The sequence below is a fragment of the Pomacea canaliculata genome, linkage group LG9 (assembly GCF_003073045.1).
Source record: "Pomacea canaliculata isolate SZHN2017 linkage group LG9, ASM307304v1, whole genome shotgun sequence".
NCBI classification, from domain to species: domain Eukaryota; kingdom Metazoa; phylum Mollusca; class Gastropoda; order Architaenioglossa; family Ampullariidae; genus Pomacea; species Pomacea canaliculata.
In genome coordinates, this window is record NC_037598.1 from 6634601 (window position 1) to 6656788 (window position 22188).

A 22188-nucleotide genomic window follows, 5' to 3' on the forward strand; every position below is an offset into this window, starting at 1 on the left:
TGATTGGGGAAAAAAAGCTTTTTCACCTCAAAATGTGTTGTAACATATTTCAGATCATTTGTGTGGATAGCTGCAGTGAAGGGTGAACGTGAGTGAATGGGTGGGATTATTGAATTTTTCTGTAGAGCTCCTGTTTTCAGGCAAACAATATTTGAAATGTTTTAATCTGTATTCTTATGGCAATTTTAAATATTGCAGGTGCACCAGCTCAGTAAGCCATCAGGACAGTTGCAGCTAGTTTTGTACTTTAAAAGAGATTTTTCCATATTGACTTCTAGAAAGGGAGTACTAGTTATGCAGTTTTTATCTTGCATCACAGTTGTTTTATACACCAGATATCACCTTATAAACTATGAATATCAAAGGTTTTTATGGTGTCTGAAAACTTCTTTTGTATAAATTTAATTTTGTTCTTAAACAAGAATGTGTCTGATTACATTTTTAAAGTTTTTTTTTTAAAATACCACCTGTCACCATGACTGACTGTTTGGCTCCCAAAGTTGGAAATGGTAACAAGTAAATGTGTCACTTGACTTAATACTAGTCAAAATTGTGCTTACAAAGATCTGAGAAGTTCTAGAAATGAAGAGAAAGAAAATGGGAAGAAATACATGTGAGCCCTGAGTTAACTGCACCTATCACCATTAATGTATTTCTTTGGCTTTTACCTTTAATGTAGCAGCTTTTGGAAAAATCTTGCAGCTGTAAGATGTATGGGCAGCTGTCAAGTGTAGTGCATCTAGAAAAGCCAGCAGTTACAAGCTGTAGGGAAGGTGTGACTGAAGGGTAACTTGCTGGGGAGTGAGGGGTAGGGAAACGCGCACAGAAAAGTTTGCAGAGATCTTCAGCACCAAATGTTGCCAGTACATTCATAATATTATTCTGATCAAATGTGATGCAATTCATTTTGACTATTAATTAACTCTGAATGCTGCATTGGCAGACCACAGAAACAGCAAGGCGACATGTTATAGTGGTTACCATCGTTCATTATGTTGCATTATGGTCAGTACTAGAGTCTTATAATCACTGTATAGTGATGCTGCTCTTTGTTTTGTATATATCATATATTGTCATTCATAATTTGCTAAGGGACAGAAGGGTGAAGGGAGGGTATTCACTGCAAGTAAATAAATGTATGTACTTTAAAATCTCTGCTTTGTGCTGGTGTCCAAGTGAAAGTAGCATGTTCAGGTCTTCGCTTCAATAGCATCTGATCTTCATGAGAAGAAAATGGAGACAATTATGCTTTGTGACAACAAAAAAAAAAAAAAAGAGAAAGTCTTGTGACATATCCATTGGTCCTAAAATGCAGAAGACAAACCAGTTCATGACCTCAAATTACGCTATATTCAATAGCACATCAGACAGAATTTGAAACATGTCCCACACCTCAGATCATGTATTTTCATCGGTCAGGTCAATCTCAAACTGCAGAACTAGTGCATGATGTACAGATGTGTACCATCTTGTATGAAACCATAAAACTCTTTAGCAGCTCCAGGTGTTGGGAATGTCTGACCACCTGATGGTAACTAAGTATTGTTTGTCCATCCTGGTACTGTCCTTTTCTTGCCCTCTTGAAGTTGCCAAGCCAGTTTTCTCCCTCAGCTGTCTGTGTAGATGGCCATGTCTGGACACCAATTCTCAAGCCTACAAAATAGTGAGAATAAAAGGTTTTCTTAAATGAACAATTTGTCAAATATGTTTTGATCATATTTGCTGAGGAGATCTGTTCCGACATTTCACTGGGCTGTCCCCAAGCGTAAAGCAAAGCTGATGAGTTGTGGCTCAAAGGATGGATCTCAACACCCAAGTCTGGGGGATGACAAATAAACTTAAGTTGGATGGCCAGTTTTCTAGCATCCCATAAGAAGAGTGTAGAAAAAATGAACACCCTTAAGACAACTGTTGGCAATGTCTGGCTTGATGTGGGTAGACAATAATATGGTGATTCTCGTCATTATTATCCTTCCACAGGTAGTGGGTAGAGAACTGGTTTTGCTAGTCTTGGCGGGCTCCTAGAGTTGAAGAAAGGTGATGAGGAAGAGTGAGAAGGAAATCATGTTTCTGTGGATGGTGGAGTTGAGGGGCGTAAATGGAATGATGGGTAAACTGTCAAGTTGTTGGGGCACTGCTTGTTTCTTATGTAGCGGTGACTGCCGTTATAAAAAAAAAGGGGAGGGGGAACCATTGACATTGCACGGTCTAGGTGGAATTGTTTTTCTAAACCTATTTTATTGTTAAAAGATGCTCGAATGAGCTGTATTTATACAATAATGTGCCCCAACCCGATCCCTGGTATGAAATTGAAAGTATGTTAAATTTTAACCCTTTCCTAACTGGATGCTATTTAAAAAAAAGTCACGTTTTTCCGGTGTAGCATGCCTCTGGATCGCACCAGTTTTTTTTTTCTACACCATTCAGTGATCCCGACAAAGAAACACTTGCAAGAATGATGCTACGAAAGGCACCCATCGAAGGCTAGGACAGAAAGCCGACCAGGGTAGACAACTTGAATGCGTCTGTTTCGCCAAGCGTCCTTTTGGCGGGAGTTCCGTCCCCTTCCTCCGCAGGCCTCAGTAGGATGTTTACGAGGCGCCAGCAGACACAACACTGAGCGTCGTCATGGTCACCGCCAGCAGACTGCCTGCCAGCGAGAGGCAGACACAGAAGACTGGAGCAACAAGTCTGGCAGCAGCAACTGTTCCAGCATCAGTGTAGCCGTTCCGACGAGAGTAGCATCCGTCGGAAAGAGCAGACACTTACAATGACAATTCTTTACTAACGAGAGGTAAAGTAAGCAAGAATATGTTTTTTTTTCAATTTAGCCCTCGCCCTTAAATAAGTACTAAAAGAAGAAATAGTAATAAACATAACAGGATATCAGAAGGGTGGAAGGTGAATGTGTACAGAAGTAGTGATTAAAACATTTACAAGGGTCCTGGGGGAATTAAATATCACGAACGAACAGGAACAGGCAGCTGGCAACTGACCTGATCACTTCATAAAAAAGAAGTGTTGGCTTTAAGGTGACCAGACGTCCCGCATTGACACCTGATCATCTTACTTCAAATTGTCTTTAAAAACTTTTTTCGGCGTTCTTGAAGATCGGCAGCTTTGTCTGGCTATAGTGGTCAGTGACTTCTCAACAAACTCTAGCACTGACATTGCTTCCTAACAGTATTGCATTGCAAGTTGCACACAGGACATTTGCCAACTTAATTACCTGCCAGGAAGCAAAGGATGGCGTATATCAGGGATTTCACCGTCGTCCGTCGATAACTGATTTTACTACAAAATTGGAAGATTCTAGAAACGCTTTCTTTCCATTCGATGACCCCGTTACTACTCATTTTCAATAAAAACATATCATTTTATACCAAAACACTTCAGCTCGATCGTCTCATCATGCCAGTAATCTCCTTTTCCACTGGTATGTTATCGGTGCTTTCTTGTCTCTGACACTCACTTTCCCGCACACAGCTTCTTTTGTCACACCTGTGCTAATCAAACATTTCTATCCAGCACATCTCACGATAACTTTTTTGCCGTTCTTATATGTCACTCGTGCAATCACAAAATGCCATGCACGAGTCAACCATAGTTCCTTGCAGGTGTACACCACCATAACGACGCCTCTCACACACACACCCCGCATGCACTCCAACCAAATGAATTTTTTTTTTTAAATCTTACGGCATCTGTGAACGCTTGTCTACGACTGATGTCTTAAGAGACTTACAGCAAGGTGTACGTCGTCTCAAACAGATCGTTTTGCGTGAAGCAGACGGCAATATGATCGTTAGACCCTGGAAGATCTTTTCCACCTTCGTGTCAAATGATTCTATGAGAACAAAATTCAATTTGCCCTCTGGTCCCATGCTTAATGTCTGTTGAGTATCTCCGCAAAAATCGAAACATTTTGGTATACAAGCGGCTATGTCAATGCATGTCTGACAAAGTGGTACTAAGAATATCTTTAAGGACCATCGTTGAGACGATATTCTGTCATTTGAGGAGGGCGCAAACTCGATGTTTATGTTTTGGCTAAGCCTTTGCAACACCTCTCGATCAGCACGTCGGGTGTAGCTTCCGAAACACGGGGTGTAGCTTGCAAAGCACTCAACTCTCGCCTCATGTCTGCCATCTTGAAACTCTGTCTTCCGGCTACACTGCGTTGCACAGGGACCGTTAGATTCGCTAGGCTAGCTTCGCTCGATTCGCTTCGTGCTATGCAACACGCCACTGCACAGTTTCGTAGAAAAACGTCACGTGCAAGCTCTACTACCACGTGACCTAATGTACATCCGGTGTAAACAAGCATGGCCTTCATGGAATTGTGGTTAGAAAAACTCTTGGAAAAATGGATGCTTGACAGAAATCTAGACTGTGAAAATATTAAAGTGTGTCGCAAAAGAAAAGATTTGAGGCATGGTGACTTTGTAGTTCCAAGGGGAGTTCTGAAAATCGATTCTAATGTAAGCCAGGAGAGGACGCTACGGAGTTCGTTGTGTTGTGTGTCAACGTGTGTGAGAGAAATTTCTGCCTCTCTCCCATATTTCTTTTTCTTTTTTATTTCTGTGTACCATACATTAACAGGTTCCCCGCTTTTCCTCAATAGAACCACGAAAAACATCGAAGGAAATTACATTTTATGAAATCAATAGGTAAATTAATGAAATAAATGAAGAACTTTAAAACTCGGTTATATATCATGTAGCTAAACATCATATACACCGTTCTATCCAGCACTTCAATACACTGAGTAAATAAGACTTTGTTCTCACGTCAATGTCGATTTCTTATGTTTGTTTTAAATGCAACATTTAAGTTTGATATGGCCTAACTAATCTTTGCTTTATTTTCAGATAATAGAAAGGTCTGACCTGGAAGCAAAAGTACAAGAAGCAACTGCACATGGGACACTTCCTATCGGTAGAGTGAGCTGTGATAATCACAATGCAGTTATTTTCTTTGTTAATCGGACAAAAGCCTTTAAAAATATCATTGAAGAAGTTATTTCTTCTGGTGACAAATATGGCCATAGGAATGAGAGGAATCAGAGTGTCATTGTGAACCCTGTTGATTTGAATATCCATGACATTGCTTCTAATGACCATGTGTTGGTGTCAACAACTCAACTACGAGCTGCCATACTCCTGAAGCATGTGCTGCCATTGCTGGCAGCAAATGGGTAATAATGAATATCACATGTTTGGCTCTAGTTAGCTTGGATGTGGAACCATAAAATACATTGTCAAATTTTTAGAGCCATACGCAACAGGCAAAATCCACGACACAATCCCCCATCTGAATATCAGAAATGTAGTGAAACTTCAAGCTACATATTTGCAATAGCTACAAAAGCTAGCATAAAATATAGTGAGAATTGAGGTTGACTCTCACTCACCTGCCCGGTTCCCCTGGGCCAGTATTCACGTTCTTGCTAAAACCCAGGAATACTGCAATACTTGCATTTCTGTTTGTTTATGCTACATTTTGTAATATTAATATTTGACATAAAATATTAACTTTTGTGTCTCTAATCTTAGACAGTTTTGCCCTCTTATAAAAGGTACACAACTGAGGTTTCAAAGATTTCAAGCACCAGCAAGGTTGTTGAGTTGCTGAACACTTTAAGGGTGAAGGTATCAGAGCAGGTAGTCCCCTTAACTGAGCAGGATTGGGAGCCTCTCTTTGAAGAAGCAAAGGCCAGCAAGTGGAGAGAAACATTGGAGACTGCCAAATGCTTAAATGACTTAGAGGAAGTGAATCCAGAGGCTTCTGTTGTCCTCAAGTCAGTGGAGCCTATCATACTGAACATCAGAAATGTCATTGATGATGAACATCTGCCGACTGGAAGGCATGGTTATGATAAAAATCTGCATCTTGTTGAGGGTGTGTTGTAGTACAGTACACAAATTTTGTTACCAGCATTTTTTTGTTTTGTTTTGTTTGGTTGGGGGTGTACTTGTTTCCTGATATGTGAAAATATATGAAGAAATCAAAAAGAGATATGTATAGAATATTAAAGTGTTATTAAAAGTGAACTATATTTGTAGAGAAATACTTAAAATAGTCCAAATGTGATAAAGAATTCTGAAAATATGAACAATGATAAGAACAGGGGGATCTTGTCATAAAGATGAATACTGTGAGAATGAGTGTGTTTATCAAAGTGGTTAGTATTAGATATTAATAGTTGCAGGGACATATTAACAGTACCTGTTTTGATATTATTATAGCATATTTTAAAAGAACTGTCATGGGTTCACATTTTTTGGGGTGGGTCGGTGGGTGGTAAATTTGTCATTCATTGGTAGTGAGTTAAGATTTTGTTGTTTTTTGCAGCAGTTTTTTCTAAACTCATATGCATTGAAAAGCTTTAAAATGGTCATTGAAAGTTTGTCAATGTCCCCTCCAAATGATAATGTACCATAACACTAACCCCTTCCTTCCTTTAACAGTTATTCAAGGCAGCGGAGCAGCATCAGTGGCGCTGATGGAAGCAGCATTTATCAACAGACTTGTTCCTCGCAGTGATGATAAGGGAGATGAAGTGGTAAGGTTCATGTTGTGTTCTTAGAGTAAAGTTGTAATGTTCAGGAGAAATTAATTTCTGTTCAAGTTCTGCTTCATGAAGAGGCAAAAATATTGTTTTGATTCAGAAAAGGTTTGACATGCAATAGTGCGATTATTTCTGGCAGATGGAAAGGCTTTAAGGAATCATCTTTTTTAGTGACTCTGAAATAATATATTTTAGATAAAACCAGTTTTGTTGGCAAAAACATCCCGCAGTGATGTATGTGTGTCTGAGTGAACATATGTGTCAAACACAGACAGGGTTAAACAGGTTGGTAAAGGTGACGAGTAGGGCTTGATATGTTGTCTGTCTATTGCTTCAATTTTTACAGGTGTTTCTGGCCTTGCATGAATATGTAAGGTATAGTGCTATGGCTAGGTCTGTTAGGCAGGCACATAAAAATAACCATGATGATGATGAGGAGGGAGCTTATATAGCACGGTTCCCAAGTTATAGTTGGGTTTAATGCATTAGTGCTATGTTTATGTAGTGTGATGGTGTTGTTGTGTTCCAGGTGAGCCCAGCAATAAACTGCATACATCTGGTGTCACAACCACTGGCATTTTCACAACAACAGGCTGACCTCTTGCTCAGAGCATGTTCCCCTTCTTCTTGGTGCTTACAACAAGTATGTTTTTTTTTTTTTTGTCTGTTGCCAGTTGCCTGCTGCCCATGAGGATTTATGTTAGGGAAGCAAATAGCTCTTCCACACAGTTGTGTTATACATGTTTCCATGACATGCTCTCTGTGTGATATTCATTTACTGGTGTGACCTTTTTTTTTCTTCATACTGTGCCAGATGACATGAGAAATTGGAGGAGAGTTCTCTGGCTGGCAAGGATGGGATTGGTGGGGAGGGAGTGAGTTGGTTGATTTTGTGTTCTCCCTGTTCATTGGTCAGGTCTGACCAACTGGTAGTGGGCAGCTGGAATTGTGGTAGCTAGTTGGGGTAACTCCATATAGTCATATCATCGGGTAAGCACTCGAAGGGAATTTTACCATTAAAAAGGGTATTTTTAAAACTGGAGATTGCACATTTTTATACAGTTCTTAAGATTTTCAAACTTGAAATTTTTTTAGCTGTATTTCTCATTTAAAAATGCACAAAATCTCAAGACATAAAAACGCAGAAGACCTCCTTGTAATGATTAACAAAAACTTTTGTCTTTGTGAATTTGAATTCAAGTATTAAATTTACAGCAAAGTAAATAAGCTTAATGGAGATATGTCAAGCTCCAGTCACAGCAAACTTTGAGTGTCTCACTGTGTCTGGTGCTCTCCTTCCACAAGTCTTTTGCCTTCCCCAAGTCAGGTGGCTCTTCTTGATGGGCAGGTGGAGTTTTTAAGTAATTTTCTGCTCTATAGTCAAGGACACTAAACACTAGACTACAATAGTGCCTTTTATGCACTACATGGCCACATGGCAGGTAAGAGGCCACGACGTTGAATGAGACAAGTGTTAAATGGTTGCAGAGGCATTTGGTGTTCGGGACGGTTGGCAGTAGAAAATCCTCTACTGTTGTGATCGCAGATGCAGAAGAGTTTTACAAGTAAGCATGATCTCATTGGGTTATCACTAAATTTGTGCTTTCAGAGCAAAAATGAGAGAGAGAGAGAGAAAGAGGTGAGATTTATGTGGAGATGTTAGCTTTGCTAAATATTATTGATGATTATGACATTTATCATACATTGTCCTGCTTTTTCTTCAACACAAAAAAGATAATAGACTTTTTTTTCTGTAACAGTTTGCGATATAATCAGATGACACAAGCAGCCATGATGAAATATGGAGATCATGAACAAGGTTAGACTTTTTTCCCCACACTTCTAAATGTGCTTTTATACAGCTTTCAGCTTAATAGAAGTGCTGTATATTGTTTACATGCAGTTGGGTGCAAGATAATGCAACCTAAAATTCTTACCTAAATCTGGGAGAAGTTTAACTTTTTATGACTTTAATGCTGTATCTATGCTTTGTACATTTATTTTTTCAAATCCCTGATTCTGAATAACATAATTCAGTAAGAAGCACTTTCCCTTTGGTCGTTTAAATTAAGTTCATGCACATCTGCATCCATGAATGCAGAAGAACATGAAACATAAATGTTTTAGTAATTTATGTTAATATATAAGATTTTTGTAATAAAATGTTTTCTGTCAACATACAGGGCCTGGATGGCAGGATATGATTGATGGCTTGACAGCAGCCAGTGTCACTTTTGAAATGTTGACTACTGTGTGCGGCAGGCCTGTGAGAATCTTTTCAGATGATTATCTCTCAAATGCCTCACATATCCAAGACCGGATACATGACTTAAAGCCGCCCAAAATAAAATTCATGAAATTCCTAAAATTGCATTTTGTATATTACAAAAGTTTGTTTAAAAAATCAGACTTTATCTTCACCATCGAATTTTGTCTTTTGGTTTCACTGATATTCTTCGTTTGTACTGGTGTTATTCTTTTATAGTTCATATATTATTTTTTTATTTTCCTGTCCCTCGAATGCTGTCCATGTTTCGTTCTTGTTCTTAAGCACTAGGGAACAGCAATAAGCAAAGAGCTGCACTGGATTCCAGTACACTATCATATTCACTTTAAGATTGACAACCTTACTTGCTGTTATTTTATGGCTATCCTCCATATAGGTTTCTTTTGTCACTGAGCACTGTCTCCATTCTGCTGCAGAAATGCTCTTTTTCCAAAGACTAATCTCATCATTTTATCACCATTTGTTGAGGGTGTGTGTGTGTGTGAGAGATACTTCTTGTTATGTTCATTGAGCCTTGGTGAGAATAGTGTTCTATAAAAGGGCTTAATTATTATTACTTTTCGTAACAACCTTATCACTTTCCACAGATATATTATTCTACATTTTTGGGGGTAATGTGTCAACTTTCTTAAAACTTATGTACCTTTTGTGTAATATTTTGCTTTATCTGCAGGTTCTTCTTGATTTAGCAGAAGATGACTTGGAAAAAGGAATTGACAATCGCAGTGGGCCTTTTGTGCTGTACAACTGTGCTCGCTTAGCAACTCTCCTCCAGTCATTTCAAGACCGAGTAGCACAAGGTGAAGCTGGAGTTTTAAGACATTTACACAATCTATTAATGAACAAAAATTGTGAAAATGAAAAAAAAAACCACTTCAGAGCAACTATTTCCTAACTATTGAATGCAAGGTCGTATGACTATAGTCTTAATCAAGACTATCAGGTCCAGTGCCTTACAGTTTAGAAGAATAACCTGTGTGAGTTCAATAAGCTTCTTTTCGCAAGAAACCCTCCCCAGGTTTTGTAAGAGACTGTGTGATATGCCACGGAGCAGTTTTATCTATGTGTATACTTATGGTCTGCAGGGGTCTACCCAGAGCTTCCAGATGCCAGTAAAATAGATTTTTCACTGCTACGAGAAGAGGTGAGCTGACTAAAATTTCAGTTTAGTCCTGCAGTTTCACACACCAGTCATCTTTTTTCATGCACCTGTTTGGTGGATTTCCTTCCTGTTTTTCTAAATTTGTTTTATTCCTTCCTATCTGCCTGACAGATCTCCCACACTCACATATACATGCTTGCATAGTATTCTTCATCATCATTATAATTTGTAATAAATACATCAGATAATCCAGTTTAAATATCAAAAAATAAAATAAAACTATCAATTTCTAGGAAGAATGGTCAATAGCCTTCCTGTATCTGAATGCCTTCCCACAGCTGGTACAGGATGCAGGGAGCAACTGGCAAGAGAATGAGGGAATATGTGTTAACTTGTCTACACATAAGGTAACTTCTTGCTTCCCTGGCATGACATTCACAGCTGCATCGAAATGTGTATTTTGCACTTGAAATTGTATCATTTCTCAAATGTTTTCCTCCTGTTTGTTCTTCTTTTAACCTTTGATCTCCTATACGCTTGTCAGTTCTAAATAGTAATAGTAATAAATGGAAATTTTGTAAAGCACATACACTCCTAAGGAGCATGCTCTTAGCCCTTAATAACAAGAACAAAACATGGACAGCATACGAAAGACAGGAAAACAACATATGAACTATAAAAGAATAAACAACTGCACTAAATGGAGAATAAAATCAAATACAGAAAACACGAAAAGGAACCAAATAACAAGAGCTGAGAGTAACATGATATTGCAAAAGGAAGGGTGGGAAAAAAGACTAGCATTATTAAATAGCCACAAGACCTCTCATTTGTTTCTCCAAAACAGCAGATTGATGGTTTTAGTGATTAACACATTACATGATCAGATATATATTGTTTGTTTTATAAAGTTATTTCTTTTTAAAATTATTATCAGGTGTTCCTTTGTAAAGGAAAAATGATACTTTTGATCAGTGATTACTTGATTTCCCTATTGAAAACAAAAACAAAAATTTTACAGCTTAATTTTTTTATTCCCTCCATCTTGTATCAGCAGTATTCTGGTTCCACATGATGCACTCATCACCAGATTCATTAATGAACTACACAGTACTATATGCTTATGATTTCTTCTTCCTTTTTTTTTTCTGATCAGGTTGTACATTTTCTGCTCAGTTTTTCCAAGACTTTGAGCAGCTATTATAGCCGCTACCATATACTAGGGGTGAGTAGAATCTAAACATCATGTCTTTGTGAATGCATATTGACATTTACTCAAATGGTTGATTTGCATTGCTTGTCCTTTCCTCATAAAAGGAAAGTAAGAGAACTGTTTTTCCCTATATTTTACCTGCGGCAGAAATTTACCTTTGGTTCACACTACTGTTTTTCAGGGTTCCGAGGACCACTTGCTGCCCCTGATGTTCGCACGTCTTAGCCTGATAAGGGCAGCACACCAGGTCCTGTGCAATGGGTTGCGTCTGCTAGGCTTGCAACCTTTCTCTCAGCTTTAGGTCTCTAAGCGTAGAGCCTGCCTGGAGTGTTTTTGCTCCTTGACCGAGAGTTGTTAAATATATTACTTTGAGTTTGAGCTTAAAAACCATTCTTATCTTTTATGGATGTCATAGGCTGATTTGTGGTTGGTCACTTGTGCAGGCTAAGTCTGCTCCCTTTAGTTGTGTGCAGACTTTGTACTAATACTTCAGCAAAGATCTTGGAGTCTTAGGAATCAGGATTAAGATGCATTGGATATGGGAAACTGATGATAGATTTGTAAAAACACCAGATTTTCAATCGACATGTTATATATATATGTGTCAAATGGCAGAGACTATGCTGATGCAATTTCACAGACCTTCACATTTCATAAAGCATTAGGGCTTAGCATGCTTGTGCCGCAGATGTTTTAAAGAGGGCTTCTGGAGAAGTTGGAAAGTCTTCACAGGCTCAATCAGGTCAATCTTATGGACAGCCCAGCCCTTGATGATTTCGTCGACAGGACAACACGTGCGACGGAAAGCCTTGCATGCGAGGCCATGCATTAGGTACATGTGAAGTGGCACCATCTTTGCTGGAACCAAGAAGTTCTGATAATAATGGCCAGCCACCAAGACATGACGAAGTTGCGGTAGGAGTGTGCAGTCCAGATCACTGAGGTTGGGTCCCAGGAGGTAGGGACCAGTTTTATGGTAACTGAGTAGGTAGTCATTCAGTTTGGACAGTTCTGAAAGCAGGTTATCTAGGTGCTCCTTCCTTAATTTTGGATCCTTGTTTTTCAGCAATGTCACCAGCATAGGAAATATTTCTGCACAGAAATCTTTGGCTCGGCCTTTGTAGCCCACAAACATTTTAGGCAGAGGAAAGATGTTATGGATGTATGAAACGATGTTGAATGATTCTTTAACTACAACTTGCATCTCCGTGTCTTCAAGGACTGGAACTTTGCCCAGAGGATTGAGCTCAAGGAATTTAGTTGGCTTTCTTTGTAGGTTCACTGGGTAGACTATGTATAAATTTTCTGGCATTTTCATGAACATCACCATGCAGACATGCTGGCAGAAAGGACAGTCTCCCAGAGTTTCCCCATTGGTTGCTGCTTTCACATAGACAATGAACCTAGGGCACATTCTGGATCTGTTAAGCAAAAGCAGGTTTGATGTGAGGTGCTTCGTGTTCTAGAACCCAAGTATCAATAAAATATCTGTGTGTTGTGCGGTATACATATGTGCTATTTATCTAGTGGTGAGGAAAAGGGTTTTTATCATCTTGTTCTCAAAATGTGCCATACAGTTTTCATTGAAATCATCGTAGTTCATAATATTTTGAGATTTTAAAAAAATTTCCAATTTAGGTCTGTGCGAATCATCTCTTACTGACAGAAAAAAAATCTTTAGCAGGCACAGCTAAGTGATCAATAAATATATTGATGCAACAGTTTTTTGCAACTTAAAATCCCCGAACTGCTAAAATAACTGCTGAAAGAAATGGCTGCAGCACTTTTAAAAAGTACAGTCGATAAAAGCTTTGGCTTACGCGTTGGTGTCGTCCATGCTGTTCTGACGTGCTGGCAGCTACCGCAACGTTACATCATCAGTGACGTCAAGTGACATTACCCACTGATTTCATCATCAGTGACATCAGTTAACGCGACTGACTACCCACTCACCTCAGCAAACAACAATCGTCCAGTTTTCAAGGCGTGTATTCGTAGGTCTGTGTGGTTGCGTTGTACGAGTTTTATTCTTTTTATTCTCGAATTCCTTGTCAAATTAAGCTGCATCGCTCAAGTCCTCCACAACGACCAGCACAGGTCAAAGATCAGAAATATTTGAAGACAGACAACCCATTATATTCTTTACACACAATTGTGCAAAACGTTGAAATAGAAAAATATATCCATAAATAGGCCGCAGTCCTACGTCAATGGAGGCGGGGTAGGGAGGGAATTGGTGTTTTACACTGAGCCAGCAACACGTCAAGGCATCTGTAAACAGATGTCACATACAGAGAAAGAACAGCGTGCCTGAGACGAGAGCTGAACCCATGACAGCCAACCTTCACTGTATTGATGACTTGCTCACCGGTGCACCACCGAACCACCCCTACGTCAATGAAAAAATTTTGTTATTGCCTGTGACTAAAATTTTGTATTCAGAAGTGGACAGCAGCGTTTGCTGTTAACAAGTATAACATACAAATAGAATGCTTGTTCATGTACTTATTACTTAAGTGCTTGGGGCAAAGTCCAGAGTATCTTCCTGTTGGTAGGCAAACGGGCAACATTGACGCACACACACTCCCGTTTACTCACACAGATATAATCGACAGCTGGCTGACAGATTTTCAACATATTGTTTTCTGTTTATTTGTGAAAATATGTGCCGCCAAACAAAGAATGTTTGACAACAGGATCCAGGAGGTGGTTACACACTAAAGTGCTTGACGTCAATAGGTAACTATGACAACACTGTCAAGTGATAAAAGTGCAGCAACTGATACAAATATCGGTGTAACGAGTGCAAAACATCACCGAGGAATCAAACCTAAGCTTGAAAGGATGTGACTTTTTTCCTAAAACTTTGAGGTTTCAATAAGTACTTATAAATGAGAGAAAGAATGCGGAGTGATTGAATCAAGTGGTAACTAACAAGGAGTTTGATATCGCCGAAAAGTTACATCAGATAGTGGAAAAACAGCCAAACTGCAAAGTCCACGGCCAAGTTCTGCATTCTGAGCTGAGATTTTAACGTGCTGAAACATTAGCTGATCCATCAGTCAAGTTAATGTGCTGTCAGCTAACGCTGGTACACCCACATGCAGTTTTGGCAGCCTTGCTTCTATTAGAGTTTTACTTTCTCAAAAAAAAAAAAATACAAGTCTTTCTTCATTTCTTTATACAGCTGAGCATTGCATGCTGTTTGGGAAGAAAATCAACTGTGCAGACTGATGGTACACTGCATCTTTATCTGGAATAGCAAAAGTAACAATGTCGATAAAGGTAACAAAACAATAAACATCTCAAGCAGCGGTTCTGGAAATCCTGAATTTGAGTAGAAGCGTGAATTAAACCACACAAAACAACATAAGATGAGCTTCAAATGCTTTTTTCAAATTGTGAAAGCAAAAAAAAGTTTGACAGGTTTAACTGACAAATCTAGGCGGAACTGACTTAAAAAAGGGAAAAAAAGCTCAGTTCAGTATGTTTTGGGTGACATGAATCTTTCTACTTACTACACCAGAAAAGAATTCTCATTATACAGAAAAATATAATTTTGTATAAATATACTAAGATATGTTGACCAATTGAATACAAAATTGTATTTTGGCATGTCCGTGATAATTTTATTTCGTTTAGCTTTTTGGGGAGGCTATGCAGGAAATGTCAATTTTTGTCAGTGTTGAATACTTCCCCAAAAAAAAAAAAAAATTTAAGCATAGCGACAGTCTGCGGACAATGTTACATTAGCCTGACCTTTAGCATGCATAATATCTGACAATTTTTCACTTCTGTAATTTCAAGATTTAAACACAACCATCACCACCGACTTTCAGATCTGCTGTCCAATATCCTCTAGTTTGCATCTGCACTCACCAAGAAGCACAAACTAAGAGTGCATAAAAGCAAAAGAATAATCTTTGAAACCTATAAATTCATACATATAGATAATAAGAACTGATCTCTCAAATATCCTGTTGATAAAATCTATGGAACATTAAATTTTTTTAAAATTTAGAGTCGGTGATAAAGCATTCCTCATCTCCAGTGCTACTTCAGCAGCAATTACACACAGATGCAATTCATTTTCAGATATTGGCATTTACATAAAATATTTGAAGTTCGCATGGGCCAACCACAGAACATAAAAATGAGATTCTGAAAAAAAGATACTGCCTAGATGAAAAAAAGCAAGATCTGAACTTTACCATAGAATACACACTGATGATCCAGCAGAAAGTGATAACTGTTTTTTTTTTTTGTTTTTTTTTTTGCATGGGAGGAGGCCCAAAAATGAAAATCTTCATGCAGTTGCTAAATGCATCCATACAGACTAGAGATAAGAACACGTTTGCACTCCAGTAAAAGAGAGATCCTGATACTGGTATTTTTTTTTTATATGAAGTATCCAATATGTTTTATGCCACAATATCAAGCTTGCTCCATGCTCTTATCAAAGATGACAGGAGCACAATACAAGGGCTGAATGTTTTAAGATAATGATGAATGAGGTATGGGAAAGTTGGAAAAAGAGATGTTTGAAGACCAAGGGAGACGGGTTGAGAGATAAAGGGTCAACATGGACGCTTAAACACTTGCTCAATATTTTAAGAATAGTTGGATTTGAAAGGAAACTTGTTACAAGATATCAGAATTTCACTTTTTTAAATGCATTTTAAATTGGTAAATATTTTTGAGATTCTCTGTACTCTGACAGTCTATTTTATATAAATAATTAGAATAACAATGTCAACATTTTTAATATTTATAAACTTATGTAATCCTGTTTGTTCCCAATAGTAGATCATTCTGAGTTGTGTACTGTTTGAAAAGAAAGGTGGAGTGTAGTGCAGTGATTAAGACAGTAATCAAGAAACTGCCCTGTCTACATGATGAACTCTCATTCCTAGCAAACAAAACTTGAGAAATACTGGTTGATATCACATTTTATCAGCAACCATCAACAATACCGCCTTTTGGAATGTTTGTGTACCAGAAGTGGTAATGCTTTGCTCTCTGTACTTGTTGAATAATTTTGTTTCGTGCAATACCCACCTCTTATTGTTGTCAACTGACAAACGACCACTGTGTCAAATTTCCTATTTCTAGGACCTACATTTCTTATTGTTAGAATAATAAACCAAACACTAAAGAAAAATGACTAATTTAGTTGTCTTTTTGGATTATTACACTTTCATCCAATTATTTCAGATGTCAGTAATAAACAATAATTGGATGGAGGAATGCAGGTTGGTTGTGGAACCATGTCCATGAAAATGCTAAAATCTATAAAGCAACAAAGTTTACTCATACAAAACGTTTTCTATAGAAGGAAGAAAATCTCACTTCTGAAACAAATACATGTATACAAGATTTACTTTTCCATTGGTTTAGAATGACCATACCACTCTGTCCCTCACTCAACCAGTGTTACTTCTTTAACAAGTTAGTCTTTTCAAATAAAATTCTTGATCTTCATCTTGCACTTTGTTCATATGTACACAGAGTCATGAAATTGCTGATGCTTGTGTTCCTGTATGGTTGAATGTCTGTTCATTTGTAGTCTCCAGAGCACATTAAGCTCGCCTTATCATGGGGAAATGCAATCTACAAACGTAATACTATTATTATTATAAAGAAAATTTGTAACAGGTAAAAACTGCAATCTTAACAAGAATTACTGAAAAACACAAAAATACATGGACACATACATTCATATAGTAAAAGTTGACATTATCATTTTCACAGGTACCTTTATCTTTCCTTTAATTTTCAGAAAATATTGGTTTGCTCATGTCAGGTTTCACTATCTTCTGACAAAAGATCCAGGAGAGGCAGAAAAAAGAAGATATTTAGATTAACCATTAATTAATTATTTAGATGACGAAGGTGTTGCTTATTTACACTATAATGTAGTAACAAATGCAACAATATATGTACCCTGATATATATGAATAATTACCCTTGCTGGTATTTGATGAACCTATGACAAAAAAGGTTTGGGAGCAAAATGTAGCTTTAACAGCAATGGTATTAAATCTTGCAGGACTGAAGACTGTACACTTGAAAAAACCCCAATTATATCTTGAATAAAAGACAATCATAAATTTGCACTACTGTGTGCATGATGCAAATGAATGAACATAATGAGCAACCACTAACAAACAAAACAAGTAGCTATAATTATCCACACCTGGAAAGGTCTACTAATACAACTTGAAGAGGCATGCAAACATCATTAGATGAATTAGCTAAGTCTGCACTATAAATACTTGGCTCAACCAGGTGTAGAAAAGAAAGGTAGCATTAGAATTACTGGTCAAGTGATTATATGTGGTAAATATTAGACACTTGAAATAAATCTGCAAAAATTCACTTAGCTAAAAAAGAAGGGTAAAGCCATAAAGTGGAGGTTGTTTTTGGCTTGTCCAAGATAGCACATCAGGACAAAACGCTGAAGACAATTCATTTAAAACACAATTCTAAGATTTGTGTATTTAACTTCAACAATGAAATTCAATTGGCAAAAAAAAAATCTGAGAAATAAAATAAATGTGAAAAAGAAACTAAAGTATTTCTCTTTGCCATTTATTATTGACACATTGAGCCTGGGAGTAGAAAAACTTTGGCAATTTTCTCATTTACAGGAAAAGGTATGTAAATGAACGCTTCATAGAAAGCGTAAAAAGGACTTAAAATTATTCATAGCAGTAGAAGGAAGTCACCACAAGCAGTGAACCAAAAATCTGTAGTTTTTTTAATTTCTTAAATAAATTTTATTAAAAGTGATGCAAATGAGCCTGCATTTTTCTCCACAAAAAATATACTTTTAAAGTTTAAATTTTACTACTGTAACAAAAAAAAAAAAAAAATTGTCCAGCCAAACTCAGCCATTTTACAGTCTTATTTCACAATCACAATTAAAAATGTGAAAAGACTTTTACAACTTTTCTTATATTATCAATTTACAATAAAATGGATGAATATTCAGTAAGAAATATTGTTTTCTTCTTAGGAAATCCTTTCCAAATCACTTTCATCAAGACTGTATAATAAAACTGCATATCCTTTCCAAACAAATTTGGTATCATAATACTATTATTGCAGTAACAATTACTCAAATTTTACCTACTGCACCTTTTTTTGCTTCTAGGCTGAGTCTTTGCTTAACTCTTATCCCTTAGTAATAAAACTAATGACACTCATTAAAGAGCAGGCAAAATAAATACAACAAACAGCTACTTAGAACTGGCAACCATGTTTGGAAAATTAGTTTAAAATTTTATTCCTTCGACATAGAGGTCACTAACTTTTGAGAAGAATCTGTTTTGCTCAGAAACTGTCTACTGCATCCTGCTTACCCAGAGGTTGCTTTTAATAAACTATCACCTCATTCCAGAAGTATATTTTTAATGCCATTCTATCAGATAATATATCCAATCATTTCTCAAACTTGTCTCTGGCTTATAATCTATTTCACAAAGCTAAATACTGACACACCCTGATAGAAATAAAGTCAAAATATTTTCTAAAAGCAACAGAAATTTATATCCCTGCTTTGATTGTCAGCACTTTCATAATAGAGTATCAACATAAAAATGTCTTAAACATGGCTATTAAATTTCAGATTAAAAATCTGATTACATTCCTTTCAAGAGTTCTACTTATTAGTGGTAAAAACAAACTACACAAAAAACATGATGACCAAACCCAACTTGTTTCTTATCAACATTAATGCTGATTACAATTAGAATAGATCCATTTAGAGTGAGCGAATGCTCTAAGTAACTTTAAAATACTGATGGTATACCAATAAAAAATATCATTCTCACCATCAATGATGGCTATGAAATAAATATTTATAAATCTTTATAAAAGGGCTTTTTTTAAAAAAAAAATTCAGGCTGTTTTAGTCACGCTGTTTCTTCAGATAGTGCAGTCCCCTGCAGCTTACTGATAAACTTGAGCAGCGGTGTTACTATAATATTCCACTTGATCAAATCAGACAATCAATCGTGCGTGTGTGTGTGAGAGATGTTTACAACTCTGTATATGTCATTCATGCATGCACAAACTGTAAATGTACATTTTGACTGTAGACAAACTCGCTCCTGTCTTCTTTTGGCTTCACATCTTATAAAATAGCAGAACATGGTACGCCAAAACATTTGTGCACAATATTTTAACACAATAAGCAACATTGCAATACACAGACAAGATTTATTGGGATTTTTCATTGACCATGAAAAGAAAGACAGCTTATTCCCCTCACCCACATAAAACCTTACCAGTTCTAATGATACCCTTCTCTCCAACTTCCAAGGCAAGTATAATTAATTCACTGATACTTTTCATAGTGCTTCAACTGTGAAACATGTTTTTAAACATGTTTATTTACAAGGAAATGATAAGCTGACAATAAATGCCATTAGTTCACACTAAATTTGTATTATTTTTAGTCACAAAAAGCATTTGGCCAGCAATAAACTGCTAAGCTGTTCAATCATAAGACTGCAGAAACATAGTACACATATAAATAAACTATCTTGTAGAGTTTTCTACAATTATCTTTATGAAAACAAAAGTCTAGATTGCTGACTGCTAACAAATTTCAGACTGCAGTCTCAAGTAAAGATTGATTGGTTGCTAATGCTCTATACCCAAGGAAACATGAGAGTCTGAGGAAACATGAAAATATGCTCAACATTATGGATAGGTAAGGAGAAGACAGAAGTGTAATTTTTTTTACAACTGCTATACGTTCTGCTTAATTTTGTGATTTAAATTGTGCTTTTTTCCCCAAAATGTACAAGAGAACTGCAAGATTTTGTATTTGTAAACAGAGTTATATGCTTAGATTTTGTGTATTAGTACCTTGTGATGAACTAATTCCAGCCAAAAAACCTCTGTACTTGAGTTGGCCTTTATTTTTCTGCATACTCTTAACAGACAGGAAGAGCATGATATGGGCAGTGCCAGTTGTGCAATAGCCAGACAGCAATAACATACAATGCAGCACTGAGCAAATACTAAAATATCTGAATGGTTCATATACATAGCAGACATTTTGTCATCCAAGTATGGGATTATTAAAAAAATCAATACTAGATTTCAAAGATTTTATGAGCAGCTGTTTCCTGTAGTGGCAAGTATACAGGACACAGTATCAGTCTCAAATTCATGTATCCACTTAGAAAAACCATACAAAATATGTGAAATCACAAGCATAAATGGTAGAAAAATTGTGAAAAAAAATCTGCAGTTTTTAACATCAGTTTATCTTCTGAATGTCTCCTTAATAATACAATCCTAATATACAAGTAAAGAAAACACCACAAAGTCAACAAAATACTAGATATGAAAGAGATAAAAAGGAGGCAGAAGGAAGATGGATTCAAAAACTAAGAGTAAGAGAATGACACATTTACAGAAACACAGATAAATGCCATCTTCTTTACAAAATCAATCTGTAATTTTTTTTTCCTGAACCTATTTTACAGAGGAACAATGCAATGGAAATCTGGCAAAGGATCAAAAAAGCAAATATATAACATCAAAGTAGAAGAGCTTTTCTAAACCATGACACAAAAACTGTCCTTTTGTTCAACAAATAATGTGTTATCAGGTTGTTCTTTTTTTTTTTTTAACTCCTGCAGATCACATCGTATCCATACTGAAAACAGAACATCGATTAAAAATGAGATCACAAAACAGATATGGCGGCCTAGTGTAATTGTTGAATTAACCTGGACGTCATGTACACAAACTCAAACAATGAATCAGATCAAAGAATAGGACTTAGGAAGATCACATTAGGGCAAGATACAAGAACTATGCTGGAGAATCACATAAGATCCAGATACAACACAGGAAACATTAACCCATAAGACCAGATAATCAGGACAAGATTTCAAAAAGAGAATCCACGATGATGATAACTGATGATTAATGATAATGATGATAAAAAAGATCAAGATGCAGATCTCTGCAAGATTTGAGACAATGGTGAAAGAAAGAGATAAAAATCAAGACAGCAAAAACAAACCCCAAACCAACAAAAAAAAACCAAACCAAAAACAAAATTCAGAGCTACTTATGATTCTTTGTACATGAATCACTGTCTCTTCACTTTTTTCTTTGCCAGTTCATTTATGCACCACACAGCAGGAGCAGAAGAATCCTGCTTTTCCCTTTTTTTGATTTTGTTCCAATCTTATCTATGACAGCTTGTTGAAATGTCAGATGGTTGAAAGGTTGGGGTGAAACATGCACACAAGGAGCTTGGTGCAAAGGAAGGAGCTCCTAGCCATTCTTATTGCCAAAGATGCAGTGTGCACCTTGCAGAGTGAGCTGGTGAGTATGTAGGTTGCTGAGTCGAGTGGGGCTCCGAACAATGGGGTTAAAACACCAACAAAATGGCAGATCAAGCTTGAAACCCCCCACCCTGACATGGACACAGCAACCTATGACATGGTCGCGTTTCATGTCCGGTTGCGTGACTGCAGACATTCCTGTTAGTAGCAGTTTGAAGACAGTGGCAGGATCTGTCCCAGTCCCACACTTTCATCTGTTTCCAGAAGCCTTGAAGTGATCGCTATTTGGCTTGCTGCTGCTGCTGCTGATTCTCTTCTTTGTTCATGGCTAGCTTCTTCATCTGCCTGATCACTGCAGTGGCATTGTATGCTTGCTGTAACAGAAGTATCAATTCTCCTAGTGCACTGTTAGTGTCAAGCGCGTATGACGACAATCCTCTGCTTTTTTGTTTCTAGTTTTGATATTGATAACCATCTCCAATGCCGCTAACAAAGCACAAATTTTATGCATTTTGTCAAAGAGAAGAGGAAATACACCCCCCCCCCCCCTGGATGGAGCAAAAAAAAAGTGCCAGTTACAAAAGTTTCTAAATTCTATGAAAAGTTGAAAAAAAGCCTTCCCCATCAGTAAAATCACCAATTAACAGGTTTCCTTTTGAGTATATAGTAATTGCTCACCTTGTGGCCCTATGTTCCTCA

At 37.1% G+C, this 22188-nt stretch overlaps 4 protein-coding genes across 14 annotated transcripts in view; 2 read left to right on the forward strand and 2 right to left on the reverse strand.

Annotated features, from left to right (window-relative positions):
* LOC112571961 (protein polybromo-1-like) overlaps nt 1–1151 on the forward strand; it is a 35835-nt gene extending 34684 nt beyond the window's left edge. For all 11 annotated transcript variants that reach the window (XM_025251395.1, XM_025251404.1, XM_025251401.1 and 8 more), the window contains one exon: nt 199–1151. The gene's annotated coding sequence lies outside the window, so the exon portion shown is untranslated. The remainder of the gene's footprint in view (nt 1–198) is intronic.
* Nucleotides 1152–4286: 3135 nt separating this feature from the next.
* On the forward strand, nt 4287–11560 carry LOC112571963 (DALR anticodon-binding domain-containing protein 3-like). The gene is made up of 13 exons (XM_025251408.1): nt 4287–4481; nt 4872–5197; nt 5579–5901; nt 6471–6565; nt 7101–7214; nt 8060–8136; nt 8332–8390; nt 8755–8837; nt 9532–9658; nt 9944–10002; nt 10254–10367; nt 11117–11185; nt 11355–11560. Exons 1-13 carry the CDS (start codon nt 4326–4328, stop codon nt 11472–11474), a joined length of 1722 nt encoding a protein of 573 aa, XP_025107193.1. The 5' UTR covers nt 4287–4325; the 3' UTR covers nt 11475–11560.
* Nucleotides 11561–11703: 143 nt separating this feature from the next.
* Nucleotides 11704–13381, reverse strand: LOC112571966 (glutathione S-transferase DHAR1, mitochondrial-like). Its single transcript, XM_025251411.1, has 2 exons — nt 12994–13381; nt 11704–12594 (listed from the first exon to the last, which is right to left on the reverse strand). The coding sequence occupies exons 1-2, from the start codon at nt 13008–13010 to the stop codon at nt 11835–11837; spliced, it is 777 nt and encodes a 258-aa protein (XP_025107196.1). The 5' UTR covers nt 13011–13381; the 3' UTR covers nt 11704–11834.
* Nucleotides 13382–13796: 415 nt separating this feature from the next.
* LOC112571965 (calcium/calmodulin-dependent protein kinase type 1-like) overlaps nt 13797–22188 on the reverse strand; it is a 45230-nt gene continuing 36838 nt past the window's right edge. Inside the window, exon 10 of the mRNA XM_025251410.1 lies at nt 13797–21863. Within this exon, the coding sequence (XP_025107195.1) occupies nt 21771–21863 (93 nt within the window). The 3' untranslated portion in view covers nt 13797–21770. The remainder of the gene's footprint in view (nt 21864–22188) is intronic.

Bases quoted from the DNA above. Each gene is read 5' to 3' on its own strand.
- LOC112571963 (XM_025251408.1), top strand. From the start codon at position 4,326: ATGGCCTTCATGGAATTGTGGTTAGAAAAACTCTTGGAAAAATGGATG. The intron at 8,838-9,531 runs GTGAGAATCTTT...CTTTATCTGCAG, and splicing joins CTACTGTGTGCGGCAGGCCT to GTTCTTCTTGATTTAGCAGA. The intron at 9,659-9,943 runs GTGAAGCTGGAG...TATGGTCTGCAG, and splicing joins TCAAGACCGAGTAGCACAAG to GGGTCTACCCAGAGCTTCCA.